This window comes from Tupaia chinensis, unplaced genomic scaffold, assembly GCF_000334495.1.
Source record: "Tupaia chinensis unplaced genomic scaffold, TupChi_1.0 Scaffold000275_1, whole genome shotgun sequence".
NCBI lineage: Eukaryota > Metazoa > Chordata > Mammalia > Scandentia > Tupaiidae > Tupaia > Tupaia belangeri.
Window position 1 is genome coordinate 1,518,579 of NW_006159757.1, and position 21,542 is coordinate 1,540,120.

At 38.7% G+C, this 21,542-nt stretch overlaps 1 protein-coding gene and 1 pseudogene across 2 annotated transcripts in view; one reads left to right on the forward strand and one right to left on the reverse strand.

The window, feature by feature from the left end:
* The window catches only part of UPF2 (UPF2 regulator of nonsense mediated mRNA decay), a 153,582-nt gene that overhangs the window by 47,783 nt on the left and 84,257 nt on the right, over nucleotides 1-21,542 (forward strand). For both annotated transcript variants that reach the window (XM_027772453.1, XM_006150016.1), the window contains exons 6-8: nucleotides 1,226-1,375; nucleotides 4,117-4,220; nucleotides 8,793-8,878. In XM_027772453.1, the coding sequence (XP_027628254.1) occupies nucleotides 1,226-1,375; nucleotides 4,117-4,220; nucleotides 8,793-8,878 (340 nt within the window). The remainder of the gene's footprint in view (nucleotides 1-1,225; nucleotides 1,376-4,116; nucleotides 4,221-8,792; nucleotides 8,879-21,542) is intronic.
* LOC102482933 (destrin pseudogene) lies at nucleotides 15,642-16,191 on the reverse strand (annotated as a pseudogene).

Here is a 21,542-nt window from a genome sequence, read left to right on the forward strand (position 1 = left end):
ATTGTTTACTTAATTTTATTTATTCATTAATTTAATTTGACCAGAGACAAGCAGAGAGCGATAGAAAGTAAGAGAGCAAGCCACTACATCCAGGACTCGAACCATGGTCAGTCATGTGGGAGTGTCCAGCACCTTAATTACCATGCCACCCGCTGGTCCCCAATAATTGACATACTCTTAACAGTACCAATAAGTTTAAGTTAATGTGAATCAATTTAAGGTGTTTATTTACAATATCCAATAATGAATTCATGTGAAATCTGCTTAAAAACCTTAGTTTTTGGGAACCAGTAGTTAGCGTAATGGCTATGTCGCTGGACTCCCACGTAGTTGACCGTGGTTCACGTCCCGGACCTGGTGGCTTAAAACTCACGCCGGGCGCGTGTGCGTGCGTTCCCAAGATACTGAGAGGAGAATGGAGGAGAAGGGATTGCGGCGTGACCATCCCCCCTGGGGGGTGATTTCTCGCTTTCTGTCTCTCTGTCTTTGTCTGGCGAGTCTTTGTCTGGCGAGTGCACGCGCCTTATAAGGAAAATCTCTCCAAAAAAAAAAAAAACAAACCTTAGTTTTTCCCCAATTGGAGTATTAGAGGGACTATTAGCTCTTTAGTGCTTTTTTTTTTTTTTTTTTAAGAATTATTTTATTTAACTTTATTTATTTATTTGTTTTAATTTGATCAGAGTGGGACAGAGTGTGACAAAGAGAGAGAGGGAAAGTAGGAAAGCAATCTGCTAGATCTGGGTCTTGAATTGCAATTGGCCGTGTGGTTGTCCAGCACCCCTAGCTACCATGCCACTAGCTGGTCCCATCAAATGATATTTAAATATCGTATCTTGGTCATGATCCAGCAAAGGTCATACTACATAAAGGAGAAAGTCTCAATGCTTCATCTTGGAGTTTGAGATCCTTCTTCATCTGAGTTTACTTTCTTACCTTTTATTTCCCCTCATCTTTAGCACAGATCCTCATGACATTTACGTCTGCATTCATCCATCTTTTCAGTGAACAAATGGTATACAGAATCAAAGAATTTGTCTTTGTTTTCAATAAGCATAATATATTTTGGAGAATCGAAATATATTAAATTATTACTCATTTTGTTGTCAGGTATATATATAGGTTCTAAAACAAGTGATGACAATTTTGTGAATCCATAGCTATGTTTTGTAGCAGAATTTCAGTATGACTTGTACTTCATATATACTTACTCTTTGTTTTTAAACAGAGGCAAAAGAACCTAAGGATAATAAGGAGATATCAAGCCCTGATGATTTGGAACTTGAGTTGGAGAATCTAGAAATTAATGATGATACCTTGGAGTTAGAGGGTGGAGATGAAGCTGAAGATCTCACAAAGAAGCTTCTTGATGAACAAGGTAAAAGGACTATTATACCTGTTTACATTTTCGGTTTGTTTTATGACCAAAGCTCTTGCCTAAGATTATGAATCTTACTTTCTCTCTGTTTTTAAATTCCTGGCTTTTCTTTTATTAGACCATCACAACTTTGGAAATCAATTTAGAACAAAACAAATACCCAATATTATGTGACTAGAAGCTTTAGTTCTCATCTCAATATTTTTTTTTTTGAGAGTTTTTTTCGCTATAGGGCATGTGCGCTCGCCAGACAGACAGAGAGAGACAGACAGACAGAAAGCGAGAAATCACCCCCCAGGGGGATGGTCACGCTGTAATCCCTTCTCCTCCATTCTCCTCTCGGGATCTTGGGCACGCATGCACACGCGCCCGGTGTGAGTTTTAAGCTACTGTGTCCGGGACGCGAACCGCGGTCGACTACGTGGGAGTCCAGCGACATAACCATTATGCTAACTGCTGGTTCCCGTTCTCATCTCAGTTTTAAAAGTCTTCATTCTGGGGCCGGCGGGTGGCGTGGTGGTTAAAGATGCTGGACTCCCATATAGCTCATCTCAGTTCGAGTCCCAGACCTGGCAGCTTGCTTTCTCACTTTCTCATTCTATCCCTCTATGGTCAAATAAAAATAAATAAATAAATGGATAAAGATAAATGAAATAATTAAACAAAAAATTTTAAAAAAAGTCTTCATTCTAAATATTTTAAAAGGTTTATTTTTTCAAAGCTTTTATTTTATTTTTATATTTTTGATAGAGATTTTTGCTATTGGGTTGTGTGCACTTGCTGGAGAGAGAGAGAGATAAAGCGAGAAATCACCCCCTGGGGGGTTGGGCATACGTGCACATGTGCCTGGCATGAGTTTCAAGCCACCGGGTCTAGAACTTGAACTGTGGTCGACTACATGGGAGTCCAGCATTTCAGCCACTATGCTACTTGCTGGTCTCTTACATTATTTTATTATCAGAGGATGTTTCTACTTTCCAGAGAAAAAGAGAAAAAAGCCCTCAGTGGCATGTGGCCTCACAGCAGTCCTTTTTCAAAACTCCATTTCTCTATCCCGTTAGGGTTTGGGGTACTCATAAATGTGTGCCCACATGTTTTTCACTCAAGCCATGTGAGATTTAGGTCTCTAAACCCTTATGTTCTGGGGGCAACTCTAAAAGATATATATTTTTAATTAAAAAAATTTTTTTTCCAGAGGGCACATGTGCTTATCAGAGAGAAACGAAGCAAGTGAAGGACCTTTCTCCTCATCAGTAGGGCCTTGCCATGCTATGATCCCTTCTTCACTATCTCTGCCTACTTTCAGGATTTGGGGCACTCATGCACCTGTGGCTGGCATGTTTTTCAAGCCACTGATTCGGGTACTTGAACTATGCAATTGGCCATGTAGAATCTAGCTGCCTTGACCTCCAGGCCTTGGATTGGCCCTGAAAGATAGATAGATAGATTTTTAAAAATTACTTATTTAATTTTATTTATTATTATTTTTAATTTGACCAGAGAGAGACAGCAGGAAAGTGAGGAAGCAAACCTTCAGGTCTGGGACTTGGTTGGCTATGTGAAAGTCCAGCACCTTATCCACCATGCCACCTACCAGCCCCAAAAGGTATTTTTTTATATGTGCTTTTCTGACAACTTGCACATTGTCTTGATTATTTTAATACTATGATGTAACTTCACAGACTTAACATAAATATATTTGAGAGATATTTTTAAATGGTTGGGGGATAGAAATACAATTACCTTATCAATTTTTCTGTTAATTTTATCCGTTTTTAAATTGAGTTGTGTTTTGTATTGAATAATAAACAATATTACATTCATAAATCCCTTGATGCTGCCTTATCAAGTTTCTTTGTTAAGATTCATATTTTAGAAGTATTCCTTCTATCAGTTTTGCTTTTCTTTTTGTTGGATTTACTGTTTTCTACTGTAAATTCTCTTTTCCCATGTTATGAAGAGAGGGTGAGCATGACTTGAGGCTGTTTCAAGCTTAAATCATATCACCTAGTGACATTAGAAGGAAAGAGAGTTCTTCCACTGTCCACATATACGTGACACATGAGGACTTGGCTGGTCCTATGTCATGCTTACCTGTGGGGCCAAGATGACTGGTGTTGGTGCTGTGCTTCCACCCCATTAGAATCATATGGGTGGGAGACGTTAGTTCTTCAGAGACAAGAGATGGGAGTACGATTCATTGGAGAGCATGGTGGAAAGGATGCCAGGTAGATAAAAATAGCAGATTTACGTTTTTGTGTCTAATTCAAGAAGGTCCACTATAGTTGATATCTAAAGGCTGTAATGACTTAATACTATGATTCTAGAGATAATTAAATTCTCTAGGGTAGTGTTTTTAAAAATGTTTAATGTTTTTTCATGAATGAGAAGATAGTTTTAGGGCCAGCCTTGTAGCATAGAGATTAAGCACTCTATAAAGGGAGCTGGATCCTACATGGCTGATTGCAGTTTAAAACCTAGCCCTGGTGGTGAGATGCCTGTGTGTGTATACCCAGAATTCTCATGGAATGGAAAAATGGAAGAAAGGGATTGCAGTGTGACCATGCTCCTCTGGAGGGTGCTTTCTTCTCTCTGGCTGGTGAGTTCATGTGCTCTCTGGCAATACAAAAGAAAATAGCTCTAGATGATGTATTTTCCAAATAACTTATAATTGGATGTGTTTTTTTCTTACATATTATCTGTATATTTTTCTAACCTATTTAAAACTAATTTTATGTTAGAACAAGAGGATGAAGAAGCCAGCACTGGATCTCATCTCAAGCTCATAGTAGATGCTTTCCTCCAGCAGTTGCCCAATTGTGTCAACCGAGATTTGATAGACAAGGTATCATTATCTCTGTTATTTTACTCAAGTACATAGACCATAGAGAAGTCTTCTAATTTGTAATGTCAGGGGTTTTGAGACTATTTCAGCTGTAGAATAAACCATTTTTTGAAATGGAGTCTTATATGGGAATCCAATATAAACACAGATAAAACTGGAGCCAATTCATAGATGCTGTGGCTGAGAGTGGAACTGGCTCTAGAATACTGTTGGCTTGATACATTTCCTCTTCATGTAGGAACTCCACACTTTGGAAAATATTGTTTCAGACTGCAGGTTCTTAAAATTCTGTTGAGTCCTACTGGTTTCTGAGGCAATTTCAAGGAGTGTATTAAGATCAAAACTTTCCACAATAATACTAAGATTTTTTCCTTTTATTGTTATTGACATTTTGTTGACAAAAGCAATAAAGGATAAAGCTGCTGATGTTTTAGCATGAGTCAAGGAAATGGACCAAATGATACTAGTGCTCTTGTTTTCTTCACTGACAAGCATTTACAATAAAAACAATGCTCCTTTAATTTAAGAATCTCCTTGGTGAATCTGTTAAAACAAGCGATTTTATTACATTTCAGCCTTGAATGTACATCTTTTTAATCTGGCAAAGTGGGAAGGACATGTAAGGCACTTCTGTTCCAAGGTTGTCTCAAGGAAGAGTATGTGCTTGATTAAAGTAGAAACTGAAGTAGTTGTTTGTTTTTTTGAGAGATTTTTGTTAAGGGTATGTGTGCTTGCTGAGACACAAAGACACAAGAAGAAAAAGTGAGGAATCACCCCCCGGGGGATGGCCACATTGCAGTTCCTTCTCCATTCTTTTTTTCAGGATTTTGGACATTCATGCACACATGCCCATCATGAGTTTCAAGCTGCTGGGTTTGGAACTTGAACCATGGTTGACCTTGTCGGAGTCTCTAGTACCTTAACTACTATGCCACTGCTGGCCCCAGTAAAAGAGTTACTTAATTTATTATTATTTTTAAAAATTTGACCACAGAAAGAGAGAGAGAGAGGGGAAAGAGAGGGAGAGAGAGGGAGGGAAAGTGAGAAAGCAAGCCACTAGTTCTGGGAATCAAACCTCAGTTGACTATGTGGAAGTCCAGCACCTTAACTACCATGCCACCTGCTGGTTCTAGTAATTGATTTTTTTTATAGAATATTTTCATTTTTACCTGGCTGAACTGATGAACAAATTATGGACATTCAAACTTGGATATTTTGCCAATGTGTTATAAAAAAAATGAACAAAATCAGTCTGTCACTTCAAAGAAAACAGAAGTATTTATTGCCAATGATCAAATTTAAACTTTCAATAAAAACTTGAATTTTGGAAAACTTAGGTCCACTATCATTAGTCTGACAACTTTCTAATTCTTTTCTGAAGAGACTTTATTGGTCATACTTTTCTGATGAGATTGATGTGATATTAAATAATTTAATTAAAAAATTTGTGTACATTTGGAACATATATATGGTTCAGTGAACCTTTTCCCCTTATATTTCTTGTTATAGGTGCATGTGCTCACTGGGGAGAAAAAGAAGGGGAGAAAATGAGAAGTTACTCCCCAGGGAGGATGACCATGTCACAATCCCTTTTCCTCTATTCTTCTCTTGGGATTTTGGACATGCATGCACAGGCACTGCACATTTTTCAAGCCATTGCTGGCTTGTGACTCGAGTAATGAAGTTGGCCGTGAGACCAAGCTGCCTTGACCACCATGCTAGTGGCTGACCCAAAAAGTCTTATATTTTTAGTGTTTGTTTGTATTGTGGTATAGAGTATTTGTGCTTGCCAGAGACAGAAAAAGAGAGAGAGAGAGAGAGAGAGAGAGAGAAAGTGAGGAACCCCCCTGGGGAATGGCCCTTTTCCTCTTCCTTCAGGATTTTGGGCACAAATACGCACATCCCAGGCATGTTTTTCAAACCACCAGGTCTGAGACTTTTATCATGTAATTTATCATGTGGAATCCAGCCTCCATAACTACCATGTTCCCAGTGGCCCCCCAGTTATTCTGTGTGACCAGTATATAGTGATAAAAATTATACTTGGGCATGAAAGATCCAGTCAAAAAGCAAGCTATACTCACGGATTTTAATTTAACAGAGTATGAAATATTTTATTGATAATATTAGGTCGTGGGGAAAGTTATGATGCATTTTTTCTAATGCATCATGACTCTCCCAATGACCCAATAGTTTCAGATTCCACATTACAACTAACCCTTAAAAACTACTATTTGTCGGGGCAGGAGGTAACGTGGTGGTTAAGGCACTGGATCCCAGGTCGCTGACTCAGCTGACTAAGTCCTAGACCTGGCGTGCCTGCATGCCCAAGATCCTGAGAGGAGACTGGAAGAGAAGGAATCGTGGCATGGCCATCCCACCTGGGGGGTGATTTCTCACTTTCCCTTTCTCTGTCACTCTCTGTGCCTCTCTCTCTGTGGTATGTGCCCTGTGGCAAAAATCTAAAACATAAAACTACTACTTGTCAAATTTTAGTGTAATATCAAAGGTATCTACATAAATGAAAAATATTTTAAAGTATCCATATCTTTTTCTTTTACTGTATGTGTGAAGCCAGATTTTCCTCATAGTTGTCATCCAGAGCAACACATCACAACAGATTGAATATGTAGATAAAAGAACTAAGCTGTCTTTTAAAATTTTCTGCCAGGGGCCAGCAAGTGGAGTGGTGGTTAAGGTTCTAGACTTTCATGAGACCAGCTACGATTTCAAATCTTTGACCTGGCAGCTTATAGAGCATTTCAGACATATGGGCATGTGCCCAAATTCCCTCTGCAAATGCAGATTAGGGAGACGGACAGGCACCGATACAGGGAAGCTACTACTTTAAGCCATTTGCTTTCTGGCAAATTAGAGACAGAAAGAGGAAAAGTGAGAAAGTACTTTCATGGGGAATGGTCACGATACAATCTCTTCTCCTCCATCTCTTCCTCTTGGGATTTTGGACATGCACAGAGAGTTGCCTGGCAAGTTCTTCAACCCTCTAGGCCATGTGGAATTTATAGGCTGACCCATAAGTGAGGATTTTTATTATAAATTCTTTTCACATGTATAAAGTCATTGACTAAAATAAATTTGGGGTTTCTACCCTTCCCTTTACTTATTTAATATGAGGGTAGATAATTTAGATGAGGGCCTATATGAATATCTTCCTAATAGATTTCTTAAACCATAGACCTGAGGGAATGAATTTGTTCTTTTTTTAGCTTGTTCAAGAATTTTATTTTGGTGTGTAAAAAGAGATAAACCTAAGTTTTAAAAAAAAATTATTTATTTTCATTTTGTTTATTCATTCATTTATTTATTTTTAATTTGACCAGAGAGAGAGACAGAGAGAGTTAGAGAGAGAGAGAAAGCAAGCCACCAGGTCCGGGACTTGAACTGTGGTCAGCTACGTGGGAATATCCAGTGTCTTAACCACCATGCCACCTGCTGGTCCCAAGATAAACCTAATTTTAACTTAATGCCTTAAGATGTTAATATTTTTCTTAAAAGTTTAAGTAAATCTGGCCTAGTGATATTGATGTGCACTGCTGAGAGGTGCTCTACAGGCTGTGACTATGTTGGAGGCTTGGATTTGATTCCTGGTTTAACCTAAAGTCTAAGTGTGGTGTATGTAGTTGTTTAAGAAGCTGAGACCAAATGATCATACACAGTAAAACTGTCTTTAAAAAAAATCTAATAGGAGCCAGCAGGTGGTATGGTAGTTAAGATGTTAGATTACCACTTGGCCAACCGCAGTTTAAGTCCTGGACCTCACAGTTTGAAATCATGCCAGGCACAAGTACATGAGTGCCCAAAATCTAAAGAGGAGAATAGAGGAGAAGGGATTGTGACATGGCCATCCCTTTGAGGGATGATTTCTCACTTTCCCTCTCTTTGTGTGTCTCTGGTGAGTGCATGTACCCTATAGCAAAACCTTAGAAAAAAAAGGAAAATAATTTTAAAAATTAAGTAATTCAAAGACAAATTTGTGACATTCAGCTGTGGTGTTGTATATTGTTTTTCTGAAATCAACTGATTAAAAAATGTGCACAGTCACTTTTGAAATGGAGGCGCTTGAAGTGTCTATTCAAGTGTATTGTGGCCTCTCTTACTTGCTCTAGTCTCTAGTTCATTTGGCAGAGATTCTTTGCTCAGTGTTTTTACACATTTTCCCTTTTTTTTTTCTTTTTCAATGTTTTCGCCATAGGGCATGTACGCTCTTCAGAAAGAGACAGAGGGAAAGTGAAGAATCATTCCCTAGGGGAAATGGCCATACCATAATCCGTACTTCTCCATTCTCCTCCTGGGATTGGGCACACTTGCACACATACTCAAAGTGATTTTCAAGCTGCCAGATCCAGTACTCAACCACAGTCAGCCATGTGGAAGTCTAGCACTGTAACCATTCTATTACCTTCTGGCTCTACTTTTTTTATTATGTTTATTCATTTATTTCTATCAGAGAGAGAGAGAGAGAAAGAGAAACAGACACAGAAACAGAAACAGAAATGGGGAAACCACTAACTAGAGATTTTCTAAGAAAAATATTTGCTTTTACTTCTAAAGGCAGCTATGGATTTTTGCATGAACATGAATACAAAAGCAAACAGGAAGAAGTTGGTACGAGCACTCTTCATAGTTCCTAGACAAAGGTAGGTATTTAAAAAAAAAAGTAATTTGTTAGTGTCTTTACTCTATATTGATGATTATAAGATCAGAGATCTTATTTAGTTTTAGTATTGCTTATCTTTTTATTTTATTCACTCAGTAGTCATTGTTATCATTAGCACATTTTCTAGAATTTCTTTATTGTTGGTTTTTGTTCTTTGTTTGTTAGACCTAATAGAAACTTTTCTTGTGAAATTTACCTTTTAAGAGAAATGTTAAAGAATAGGAAAATTTAAGAATAATAATTTAATTACTAAAAGTAGTTGGTTTACATTTTTGTCTCTGAGGAAGAAAAATAATACATGATATATAAAATTTTTGGGACAGTCAAACTAAGTCAGTATATCTAATTCCTGCAGTTTTGTTTAAATGTAAAGCTTTGATTTGGGTAATTAGTATAATTCAGAGATGAGATAGCTTGCCTAGTAAGTCATTGGAAGAATTAGAAGCCACAATAGTGTTTATGTTGCTAGAAATTTAAAGCACATGTTAAGTAGCATAATGCTTTTATTTATTTATTTATTTTGGAGAGGTTTTCGCTATAGGGCACGTGCGCTTGTCAGAAAGACAGAGAGAGACAGAGAGATAGAAAGCGAGAAATCACCCCCCCAGGGGGGATGGCCACACTGCAATCCCTTCTCCTCCATTCTCCTCTCGGGATCTTGGGCACACACGCACACGCGCCCGGCGTGAGTTTAAGCAACTGGGTCCGGGACTCGAACCGCAGTCGACTACATGGGAGTCCAGTGACATAGCCATTACTCTAACTGCTGGTCCCAGTAGCATAATGCTTTTAGAGAAGTTTTTTTTTTTCATAAAGAATTATTTAATTTTTATTTATTATTATTAAAAGTTTTTACTATACGACATGTGCTCACCAGAGAGAGAGAGAGAGAGAGGAATAGGAATCTGCCATATTCAGCACTCAAACTTTGGTCAGCCATGTGAGTCCAGTGCTTTAACCAGAGAAATTTGCTGGCCTCTAGAGAAAAAAAAATTTTTTTTTTTGAGAGGTTTTCGCTATAGGGCGCATGCACTCTCCAGATAGACAGAGACAAAGAGACAGAAAGTGGGAAATCACTCCCCCAGGGGGAATGGCCACGCCACAATCCCTTCTCCTCAATTCTCCTCTTGGGTTCTTGGGCACGCATGCACATGCGCCCAGCGTGAGTTTAAGCCACCAGGTCTGGGGCGCAAACCGCGGTCGACTACATGGGACATAGCCAGTGACATAGCCATTAAGCTAACTGCTGGTCCCTCTAGAGAATTTTTTAAGGGAGGCCTGTAGTTGATGTGGTGGTTAGCGTGCTGGATTCCCATATGGCTGGACCATAGTTTGAGACCAGACCTGGTGGCTTGAAAATCACAACAAATAAATAGATAAATAAACAAATTTCCTTTTTTTCAAATAATTATTTTGTTTATTATTATTATTTTTTAAATTTGACCAGTGAGACAATGAGAGGAAGAGAAAATGAGAAAGCAAGGTGTCATATTTGGGACTTGAACCATGGTCACCCATGTGGGAATCCAGCGCCTTAACCACATCACCTGCTGACCCCTAAATTAAAAAAAAAATTGCTATGGGGTGTTATGTGTTCACTGGAGAGAGAGAGAGAGAGAGAAAGTGAGAAAGCTTCCCTCAGGAGGATGGCCATGTTGTAGTCCTCTTTTCATTCACTCTGAATTTCAAATTCTCATGCACACGTGCCTGAAATGTTTTTTAAGCCACCAGGTCCAGGACTCAAACCACATGGTGGGCCATGTGGTATCCAACTGCCTTAAACACCACACCACTGACTAGCTTGCTTTTAGAGAATTTTAATGCTTGATATTACACTAAGCTAAAACCTTTGGTTTAGCTGAACATTTTAGGCAAATCCTAAACTGTGGACCTTAGTATCCCAAAAGAGACTCATTTCAACAATGAAAAATTAAAGAATTTTGGTAACTAATATGATGATTATATACAACATGATTAAGATAGATATTTTTCCCAAAAATTAAGTATTTGAAGGGATTTCACTGATGGCTTATTCTACAATATTCTAATTTGGTTCATTCATTGGTGGAGGCCCGTGATCTCTTAATAATTGTAAAATGTCTCAGTGAAACCAAATCACTACTTGTTTTTTCTTTTTCACATTTGTTTTTGTCTCCTTTCAGCACCGTTAGAGTATTTTGTTTTTCATCTTAGTGGGGCAAGGGAGAAGGAATATGTAAATGTTATGCGACTAGATCACTAGGAATTATATTAATATATAATATATTAAGGCAAACCTGGTGTCAGAGTTGGTGGCAAACCAAACAATAGTGCTGGAATCTGTCACATAGCTGAGTGTGGGTTCAGTTTCCTGGATGGGTCTGAAAACACATCATGAGTGTGCACATGCCCAAGATCTGACAAGCTGGAGTGCTGGGGAAATGGGAATTACAAGGTGCTGAGACCCTGCCAGGGGTTCTCTCACTTTTTCTCTCTCTTTTGCATGCATACATGCTCTCTATCATGACTAAAATAAACAAAATTTAAAAAACTGAATTATGTAATCGAGAAAGTCATATGAATTTTTTAAGAGTTTTTTTTTTTTTTTTTTTTTGCTGTAGGGCTTGTGCAGTCTCTGGAGAGACAGAGAAAGAAAGTGAGAAATCACAACCTCTCCACCCTCCTCGGCCCCCACAGCAGGGTATGGCCATGCTGCAGTCCTTTCTCCTCTATTCTCCTCTCAAGATCTTGGGCACATACATGTACCTGGTGTGAGTTTTAAGCTGCCGGGTCCAGGACTCAAACCATAGTCGACTATGTGGGAGTCTAGTGATGTAACCACTATGCCATCTGCTGGTCCCTAGATTTTTTTTTTTTTTTTTTGACTAGAGGACATGTATCCTCACGAGAGGGGAAGAGACCGCCCCCCTCCCCAATGGTGAATGGTCATGCCACAGTTCCTTCTCCATCCCTCCTTCCAGGATTTTGGGCTTAACATTCACACAAGACTGGTATGTTTCTCAAGCTGCCAGGTCTGGGATTTGAACCACACAGTTAGCCTATGAGGGTTCCAGGTGCCTTAACTACCAGATCATGTATCCAACCTGGATGAATATATGATGTAAAAGATAATTTCGAGGCCAGCAGGTGGTAGTTAAGGTGTCATGCTCACGTATGTTCAACTGTAGTTTGAGTCCCTGACTTAATGGCTTGAAAATCATGCTGGGTACGGGTGCATGCGCTTATTAGCGTGTGAACGAAAGAGAAGAAATTGAAGTATGGCCATCACCTGGGGGTGGTGGTGGTCATGGTGGCAGTGATTTTTCACTTTCTGTCTCTGGTGTGCTCATGCACCCCATGACAAAAACCTAAAAATAAAAAAAACTACACATTAATCAAACCTAAGATACCATTAGTTTATGAGTGTATAATTTATTACATACAAATAAGAATGAAAAAGATATTATCAATTATTTTTAAGTCTTTGTAAGACACATTCCAATTTTATGTATATGAAAATAAGAGGATGTGTGGGCTGGCAGGTGGCATGGTGGCTCGGGGTGTTGGCCTTCCACATGGCTGACCACAGTTTGAGTCCTGGATCTGGTGGCTTGCTTTCACTTTCCCTCTCTCTCTCTCTCACACTCTCATTCTTTCTCTCTCTGGGCAAATTTAAAAATAAACAAATAAATAAAGTTAAATAAAATATTTATTTTTTTTTTCTTTTTTTTGGAGAGGTTTTTGCTATAGGGCATGTGCTCGCCAGACAGACAGAGAGACAGAAGTGAAGCGAGCAATCACCCCCCAGGGGGTACTGCCACGCCACAATCCCTTCTCCTCCATTCTCTTCTCGGGATCTTGGGCACGCAAACACATGTGCCTCGTGTGAGTTTAAGCCACCTGGTCTGGGACTCAAACCACATGGCTGACCGTGCTTCAAGTCCCTGGTAGCTTGAAACTCACTCTGGGTGCATGTGTGTGCGTGCACAAGATCCTGAGAGGATAATGGAGAAGAGATTGTGGTGTGGTCATCCTCTTTGTGGTGGGGTGGGGGTGATTCTTGCTTTCTTCTATCTCCCCAATGAGTGCACGTGCCCTATAGCAAAAATCTCTCAAGGAAAAAAATCTTTTTTGAAATAGAATTTACATACCATACAATATACTTACCCAAAATACACAGTTCAGTCAGTGTTCTGTGATCTATTGGGTTATCAGAAAAGTTGTGACACATTTTTGTATAGAAAAATATGTCTTGACTTTTCCGTTGACCCAATTAATATATGTAGTGATCATTGCAATCTGGTTTTTAAACATTTTTGTACCCCTGCAAGAAGCTCCATCTATATTCATTGGCAGCTAGTCTCATTCATTCATCTGTTTGTTTTCCCCTCAAGCACTCAGCAACCACTAATCTGCTTTCTGACTCTGTGGATTTGCCTATTCTGATTATTATAAACCGAATCTTATAGTATGTGACGTTTGCATCTGACTTCTTAGAGTAATTCTTCCATATTGTACCATGTATCTTTCTTTCATAATCAAATAATGTTCTATTTGTGTGGAGGTACCACATTTTGTGTATTCATTTATCAGTTGGTGAACATTTGCATTTCTAGGTTTTAGCTGTATTATGAGTAATGCCCCTATAGCTATGTGTATACAGCCCTTTGTATAGACATCTGCTTTTGGTCCTCTGAGGTATATACTTAGGAGTGGAATTGGTGAGTCATATAATGACTCTATGCGTTAACATTTTTAAATAACTACTTTTTTCACTTTGCACCATTTTACATCCCCAAACACTGTATTAGGATTCTAGTGTCCTCACATCCTCACCTGCACTTCCTGTCATTCAATTTTTGATTATAGTCATCCTAATGGGTGTGAGGTTATTGTGGTTTTGGTGTTGAATATCTTTTTATGTACTTGTTGGCTGTTCGTATTATCTTTTTTGGAGAAATGTCTGTTCAAATCCTTTGTCCCCTTTTGGAACCTGTATTTGTCTCTTTATTAATATGTTGTAAAAGTTTGTGAAGTGTTCTGGATGCACATCTTTTATCAGATAAATAGTTTGCAAATATTTTTTCCCATCCTATGAGTTGCCTTTTCATTTTCTTGGTGGTTTAATTTGTGACATGTTTAAATGTTTATTCTGTAAATGAGAAAGAGAGTGTGTGTGTGTGTGTTGGGGGGCGGGGGGAGAGAGAGAACGATTCAGCACTCCTGACAGGGTTTTGACACTCCCCAAGCAGCCTGCATCATGGACATAACAAAATTGGAGTTAAGAACCTGTAACTTCCCCATATAGGTCTGCCTGAAGATTGTTGTATTTTACTGCTGTGCCACTATTTGGTCCCATAAAATTTTAAAAATTTGATGTAAGTCATCTTTTTGTTTGTTTTAAATTTTTTCCATAGGGCATGTATGCTTGCTCTGGAGAGAGAGACAGAGAGGGAAAGTGATAAATCACTTTGCCCCCAGGGGGAATGCCCATGTTGCAATCCCTTTTCCACTTTCCTCTTGGTATTTTGGGCATGTATGCACACATGCCTGATGAGTTTTTCAAGCCACCAAGTCCAGGATTTGAACTGTGAAGTTGTCTATGTGGGATCCAGCTGCCATAACCACCATGCTACCTCATCTTTATCTTTTTTTTTTTTTTTTGGAGAAGTTTTTGCTATAGGGCGTGTGTGCTCGCCAGACAGACAGAGACAGAGAGATAGAAAGCGAGAAATCACCCCCCAGGGGGGATGGCCATGCTGCAATCCCTTCTCCTCCATTATCCTCTCGGGATCTTGGGCATGCACGCACGCGCGCCCGGCGTGAGTTTAAGCCACTGGGTCCGGGACACGAACCGCGGTTGACTATGTGGGAGTCCAACGACATAGCCATTACGCTAACTGCTGGTCCCCATCTTTATCATTTTTAAAGTTCGGTTTGAAGCAGAGTTTGAATTTTCAGTTTTGTTTTTCCTTCATTAAGTAAATAGCAGTAAAAAATATCTGAAAGGGCTGTATTGTATTTCCTAGCCTACAACTTTGACGGAATACATAGAAATTAAATCTAGAAGCCCCCTTAATTAGGTATTGGCATACAGTTTTACAGGTAACTTATAATATAGCCATTATACATATGCAATTGAAATTTCACGTAAAAATATTTAAATTTTTAGTATCCATAATGTGTCTACCACTCAAATCAAGATATAGAACATTCTTAGTACTCCTCGAAGGTTCATTGCCTAAGTCAGATTTTGAGTTTAAAGTCAGTCAGAATTGGGCCAGCAGGTGGTGTGGTGGTTGGGGTGCTAAACTCCTACATGGCCAACCATAGTTCAGTCCCAGATCTATTGACTTGCTTTCTCACTTTCTGTCTCTCTGTCTCTCTCTTTGGTGGGCATTGTATGCTCTATAGTAAGTTAAAAATAATAATGCTAAATAAAATTAAATAATTCTAAAGTTAGTTAGAATCAGGGAAAGTAAAGTACCTAAGCATGTCATTTCCTTATCTTAAATAAAAATGCATCTGGTATTGTTTTAGTGATTTTGAAGCCGTATAGATTTAGTCTTGTGAGGGCAAGTGGGTGTCCATAGTCTTTCTGTTTGTTTTTAAACTTTAGACTTTAGATTTATTTAGGGCCTTTTGCACGTGTTATAGAATATGTAGCTAAAAGATGACAGGACAGTTCCCCTCAGTGAGACCCTGGCCTAAATAATACTTGCTTTACTTATATAGCAAGAAAGTAATAACTTTAAAGATGGAAGCTTTTGATTTTTGGCACTGAATGATGAAGCTACAAGGGGCATCCTTCGAAAGCTACAATTAGGGATCCACCTAGCTTCTCAGTGATACAAGCCTGATTCAGGTCTTCTGGCCCATTTGCTTGATATTCATGTTTTATGCCTTGAAATTTCTTTTTGATTGCATCCTTAGAGCTCTCGTAGATCATTTTATTTTTCAGAGGTACTAGTTCTGGTGCCCACAAAAAAAATCAGCTCATCTTTTCTGGATTCCTTAGTTTCAAAGCTTGCATCATACAAAGCCTAGCGGCAGTCTTTTTCAGAAAGCATTCCCACAAAATGCTTGAATGGATTGGTGATGGTTACACCAACATCTCCAACCAGCATCTCCTTGCCTTCTTCTACAGTGATACACTTTTTGTCTGCACTGAGACAAAAAATGACAGCCTTCTTTCTTTTCTTGATTTCTTCTGGTGTGGAGCATTTCCTAACTTTTATGTCATAAAAAATACGACATACTTCATCAGCGACTTGCACTCCTGAGTCCATCTTTGCGGTGGCTCTGGCAGGGACGCGGGGGAGGTAGCCGACTGGCGCCAGATCTGCAGAATGTCCTCGTCACAGAAGTGGGACTGAGAGACCGAGCATGGAGCCGACCCTAAAGTCTTTTTCGATTAATACAAATTAAATGTTTCTCAGAGGTGCAGTACTATATTTTATTCTTAGACATCTTTTCTTAATCTAGCTTTTAGGAGTATCTGCTGGAGTCTTTGTGAGGGGTTTCCCCATAACTGTGGATTTTTAAAAAATTAGTATGTTAAGCCACTTGATGGCACTGTTTTATTGGAAACAGCCGCTTTCTGAAAAAAGTCAGCAGGGCATTTGGTTGTCAGTTTTAGAGTAATTGATGCCAATATTTTGTTTATTATATTTTGTTTGTTTTAGTGTTTCCTATGAAGAAAATTCTTTAATTGAAATGTAATAGTATTCTTCCATATTAATCTTTTCCAGGAATTTTTGAGCATAGAAATAAATAGGTTTCAAGCAGTCAAATTCTTCATATTTTAAAGAGGAAAAAGAAAACTAGTCATTTATTTTAGAAAGCCATTAATTAGGAGATAAAAATCTTTAACAATTCCTTTTTTAAAATTTTTTTTGATTTTTTTTTTTTTTTTTTTGGAGAGATTTTCACTGTAGGGCGCGTGCGCTCGCCAGACAGACAGAGAGAGACATAGAGACAGAAAGCGAGAAATCACCCCCCAGGGGGGATGGTCACGCCGCAATCCCTTCTCCTCCATTCTCCTCTCGGGATCTTGGGCACTCACGCACACGCGCCCGGCGTGAGTTTTAAGCCACCGGGTCCGGGACACGAACAGCGGTCGACTACGTGGGAATCCAGCGACATAGCCATTACGCTAACTGCTGGTTCCCTGATTTTTTTTTTTTATACATTCAATCACATTATTTAGATTACAAAGTGAACATTTCAATATGTGAACATTTCTCCCCAGTCCAGTTGATCAAAATATCTTCAACAAGTAACACCACACCTCCCCATTCCATCAATGCTCTGCCTCTGTATCCCCCCTCCAAATGTCCTTTCCCAGGCCCCACTCCTCCACACACACCACATCTGGGATTCACACCCATATCTTGTGTTTGTACATCCTTTAGTCAATCAGTTTCAGTCATAGAGTGCAGACACTCAGACAATTCTTTATTTTAATTCAGTAACAAAAGCATGTCTCTGAGTGTTTCTGCACTTTGTTGTATCTTATTACTTGTAGTTAGTAATCTAACGCTGCTTAACTTGATGATCATTAAGTGCAATAGGATAAATGTGTGGTTAAAGGGATCTTGAAATTATGAACTTTTGTTTGTTTTTACTTTTTAAGGAAAACATTCTTTTTAAGTGGTTCACTGTCAACTATTAGTAAAAATAATTATCACTCTTAGAAGTTTATAAAGGAAGGATCTAAGTTTATTTTCTAATTGCTTTTCAGAAAGCTTGAACTAGACAAAATATACTGTTTACATTTTAGCATAGGAATTTGCTCTTTATGTTGATCAAGATATTTAGTGTTTTAACAACTTTAACATGATCAGTGTGACATTTCACACTCCATTTCCTCATTGGCTTGCATACTTAGGAAGGCAGAAAAGACAGAAAGTACTCTTAAACAGGACTAGCCTTCATCAAGTGTATAATTTATTACTTTTTTTTACCACATGAGGTATTTTATTTTATGAAATGGTGAATAGACAGTTGCAAAGCTGCAGGTTTAAATTGGGCATGGTGAAATTTATTACTAACTATCTGTTTTATTGGGAGAGTTTTCTGAGGAAGTAGAGTATCTAATCTTTAACATAGTTAATTCCTAAAGAAACTAGAATCAGGGTACCTAAGAAAGGCTTAGGTAAATGCTCCTAGGGAATCCTTAAACCATTTTTAAAAATCTCTCTTAAAACTAAAGGTACTTGGGACCAGCAGTTAGTGTAATGGCTATGTTGCTGGACTCCCACGTAGTCAACTGCGGTTCGCGTCCCAGACCCAGTGGCTTAAAATTACATCGGGCGCGTGTGCGTGAGTGCCCAAGATCTTGAGAGGAGAATGGAGGAGAAGAGATTGCGGCGTGACCATCCCCCCTGGGGAGGGATTTCTTGCTTTCTGTGTGGGGGGTTGTTTCTTGCTTTCTGTCTCTCTCTGTCTGTCTCTGTCTGTCTGGTGAGTGCATGCACCTATAGCAAAAACCTCTCCAGAAAAAAACTAAAGGCACTTACCTGTGTTACTAGTTAACTGATCTGTGCCCTAACAGAGAGCACAAACTGTTTTAGTTTAAATTGGATAATTACATTTACTTTTCTATTGGGGCTAAGAAAAAGTCTTAAAGTAGATTGAATTAATTGGAGAAAAAATAGTATAAACAATAGGCCAAGGAATAGAAGAAAAGGTACATGACATAGTTTAAGAATTTTTGATGCTACATGTTATGATCTCAAACTTTGTTAAAAAATACACTGAAGGGTCCAGCAGGTGGCGTGGTAGTTAAGGTGATGGTCTCCCACATGGCAGACCACAGTTTAAGTCCCAGACCTGGTGACTTGCTTTTTTACTTCCCCCTCTCTCTCCCTTTTTCTCTGGTGAACATGTGTGCCCTATAGAAAATTCAAAATAATAATAATAGATAAAATTAAATAATTCTTAATAAAACAAAAAAACACACACATTGAAAGAAACAAAGTAAAACTTAGTTTTAGAAATTAAAAAGATAATTCTTAGAAAAATTCCTAATAGAGTTGGATCTACGAAATTTATTATAAAGAAAAAAACATTAAAAAGTTTAAGAACTGGGACTTGCAGGTATCATGGAGGCTAAGGCAGCTGGATTCCATTTGAACAACTTCATAGTTCAAGTCCTGAACCTGGCAGCTTGAAAAATCATGCTGAATACATGTGAGTGTATGCCCAGCATCTCGAGAGGAGAATGGAGGAGAAAGGATTGTGGGGTGACCATCTCCCCCCAGGAGTAATTTCTTACTTTTCTCTCTCTCTCTCTCTCTCTCTAACAAACACATGTGTCCTGTTTTTTGCTAAGGGTGTATACGTGAGACAGAAAGCAAGAAATCATCCCCCAGTGGGGATGGCCACGCCACAATCCCTTCTCCTCCATTCTCTTCTTGGGATCTTGGGCACGCACACACATGCACCTGGCGTGAGTTTAAGCCACTGGGTCTAGGACTCGAACCACGGTTGACTACATGGGAATCCAGCGACATGGCCATTACGCCAACTGCTGGTCCCAAAAGAAACAGTTTTTAAGAATTGGGCCAGCCCCAAAGCACAGTGATTATGTGCATAGGCAGTTAGATCCTATGACTAACTTGATCACAGTTAACTTCTCAATACTGGCAGCTTGAAAAACATGCTAGGTGTGTATGCACCCAAAATCCTAGTGTTAAGGAGAAATGGAGGAAGAAGATTTTGGTGTGATCATGTCCCGTTTGGGGATTCTGTCTTCCTATGGCTTTCCATCTGGCTAGTGCATGTGTCCTCTGGCAATTAAAAAAAATTTTGTTTATTGGGAACTAGCAGTTAGCATAATGGCTATGTCGCTGGACTCCCACATAGTTGACCATGGTTCGTGTCCCGGACCCGGTGGCTTAAAGCTCACGCCGGGCGTGTGTGCGTGCATGCCCTAGATCCTGAGAGGAGAATGGAGGAGAAGGGATTGCAGTGTGACCATCCCTCCTGGGGGTGATTTCTCGCTTTCTGTCTCTATGTCTCTCTGTGTCTGGCGAGTGCACGTGCCCTATAGCAAAAACCTCTCCAAAAAAAAAATTTTTTTTGTTTATGTTTAAGAACTGAACAACTGATATACTAGAAATATTTCAAAAACCTACTTGAAAATCTTAGTGAAACAGACATTTTGAAAAAAATGATTTGAGACAGTAACTTACTGATATAGATCATGATCATGAAAGAAAATATAAAATGTTATCAGTTACTTTCATTCTAAATAGACTAAGACTAGATAACTTAATTGAATTCTTTCAAAGTCTAACACTAGCATGTCATATTTAATAGTATACTAAAAATGAAAATCCAGCATGATCAAAGATGATTGATATTTGGAATGAAGGATACTTCAAGGAATCTATTAGTTTGTATATCAGTAGGGAAAATAAGCTATATGAATATCTCATTAATTGCTTTAAAGATATTTGATAAACTAGCTTTTGTTTAATAAAATACAATATTTGATAAAATTTAATGTTATTTTTATAAAATTAGTATACTTATGGGGAAGAATATCTTAGACAAAATGAATACTAATAGTACGCTTAGAGTGAGATATCAGATATTTATTTATCTAACCAGATGTATATATTGAGCAACTGCTATGTTCCAGGTACTGTTTTGAGTGCTGATTAGCTCTCTCTGTGGAATTTATACTATAGCGGATGGAATAACAAATAAGATAAACATAACTGATAAGTAAATTATATGCCAAGGTAGATAGTGGTAAATTCTGTTTTTAAAAAATTTGTTATAGAAAAAAAAAATTGTTATAGGACGTGTGTACTTGTGGGGGTTCTGGAAAGCATCTCCCAGTGGGGATGGCCACATAGTTCCTTCCCTGTTTCTCTCTTCTGTTGGGATTCTGGGCATGCTTTCACATGCGTGTTTCTCCATTTGCTAGGTGTGGGGCTTGAAGCACATGTTTGGCTTTCTGGAATGCAGCTGCCTTAGCCACATTCACCATGCCAATGGTGAACCAAGTAAATTCTGTTTTGAAAAGTAGTTCAGGGTAAGGGGATTGGGATGGGGAGGGCAGATTTGTAATTTAGTGGAGTATTTGGAATGGGTCTCTGAGGCCATGGCAATTTAGTAAGGAAGTCAACAGTACTGATATTGGGGAAAGCAATTCCAGCCAAAGGGATGGACCACCTCTGGAATGAGAGGACTAGTGAGGGGCCAGTGTGCCTAGAGCATGTGGCCAAGGAGAGGACCAGAGAGGAGGTCAGGTCAGTCTGTGAGGTTACAGACATAGAACCATTACCAGGGCCTTCTTATTCCTAGCTTATTGCTCTTTGTTATCTTGTGAACTGAGCTTTTATATATCTTTGTTTTTCTGAACTGTAGTTGTAGCCACAGGGAGCCTTTTAACCTACTGAAACAGACATTTTGAAAAAATGGCATAGGTTTAAAGTCCTGCTTTCGAATGTGGCAATTGATTATGAACTGAAAAAGAGTACCTTATTAAAATGGGTCTGAAAGACAAATGAAGAATCTGATATTGTAGAATTTGTAAATTTGATATTAGTATACATCAGTTTCATACAAGAAAATTAAATGTTCTTTTGCCTCAGGCTTTTTTTTTTTTTTTTTTTTTGAGATTTTCGCTTTTGGGCACATGCCCTCAC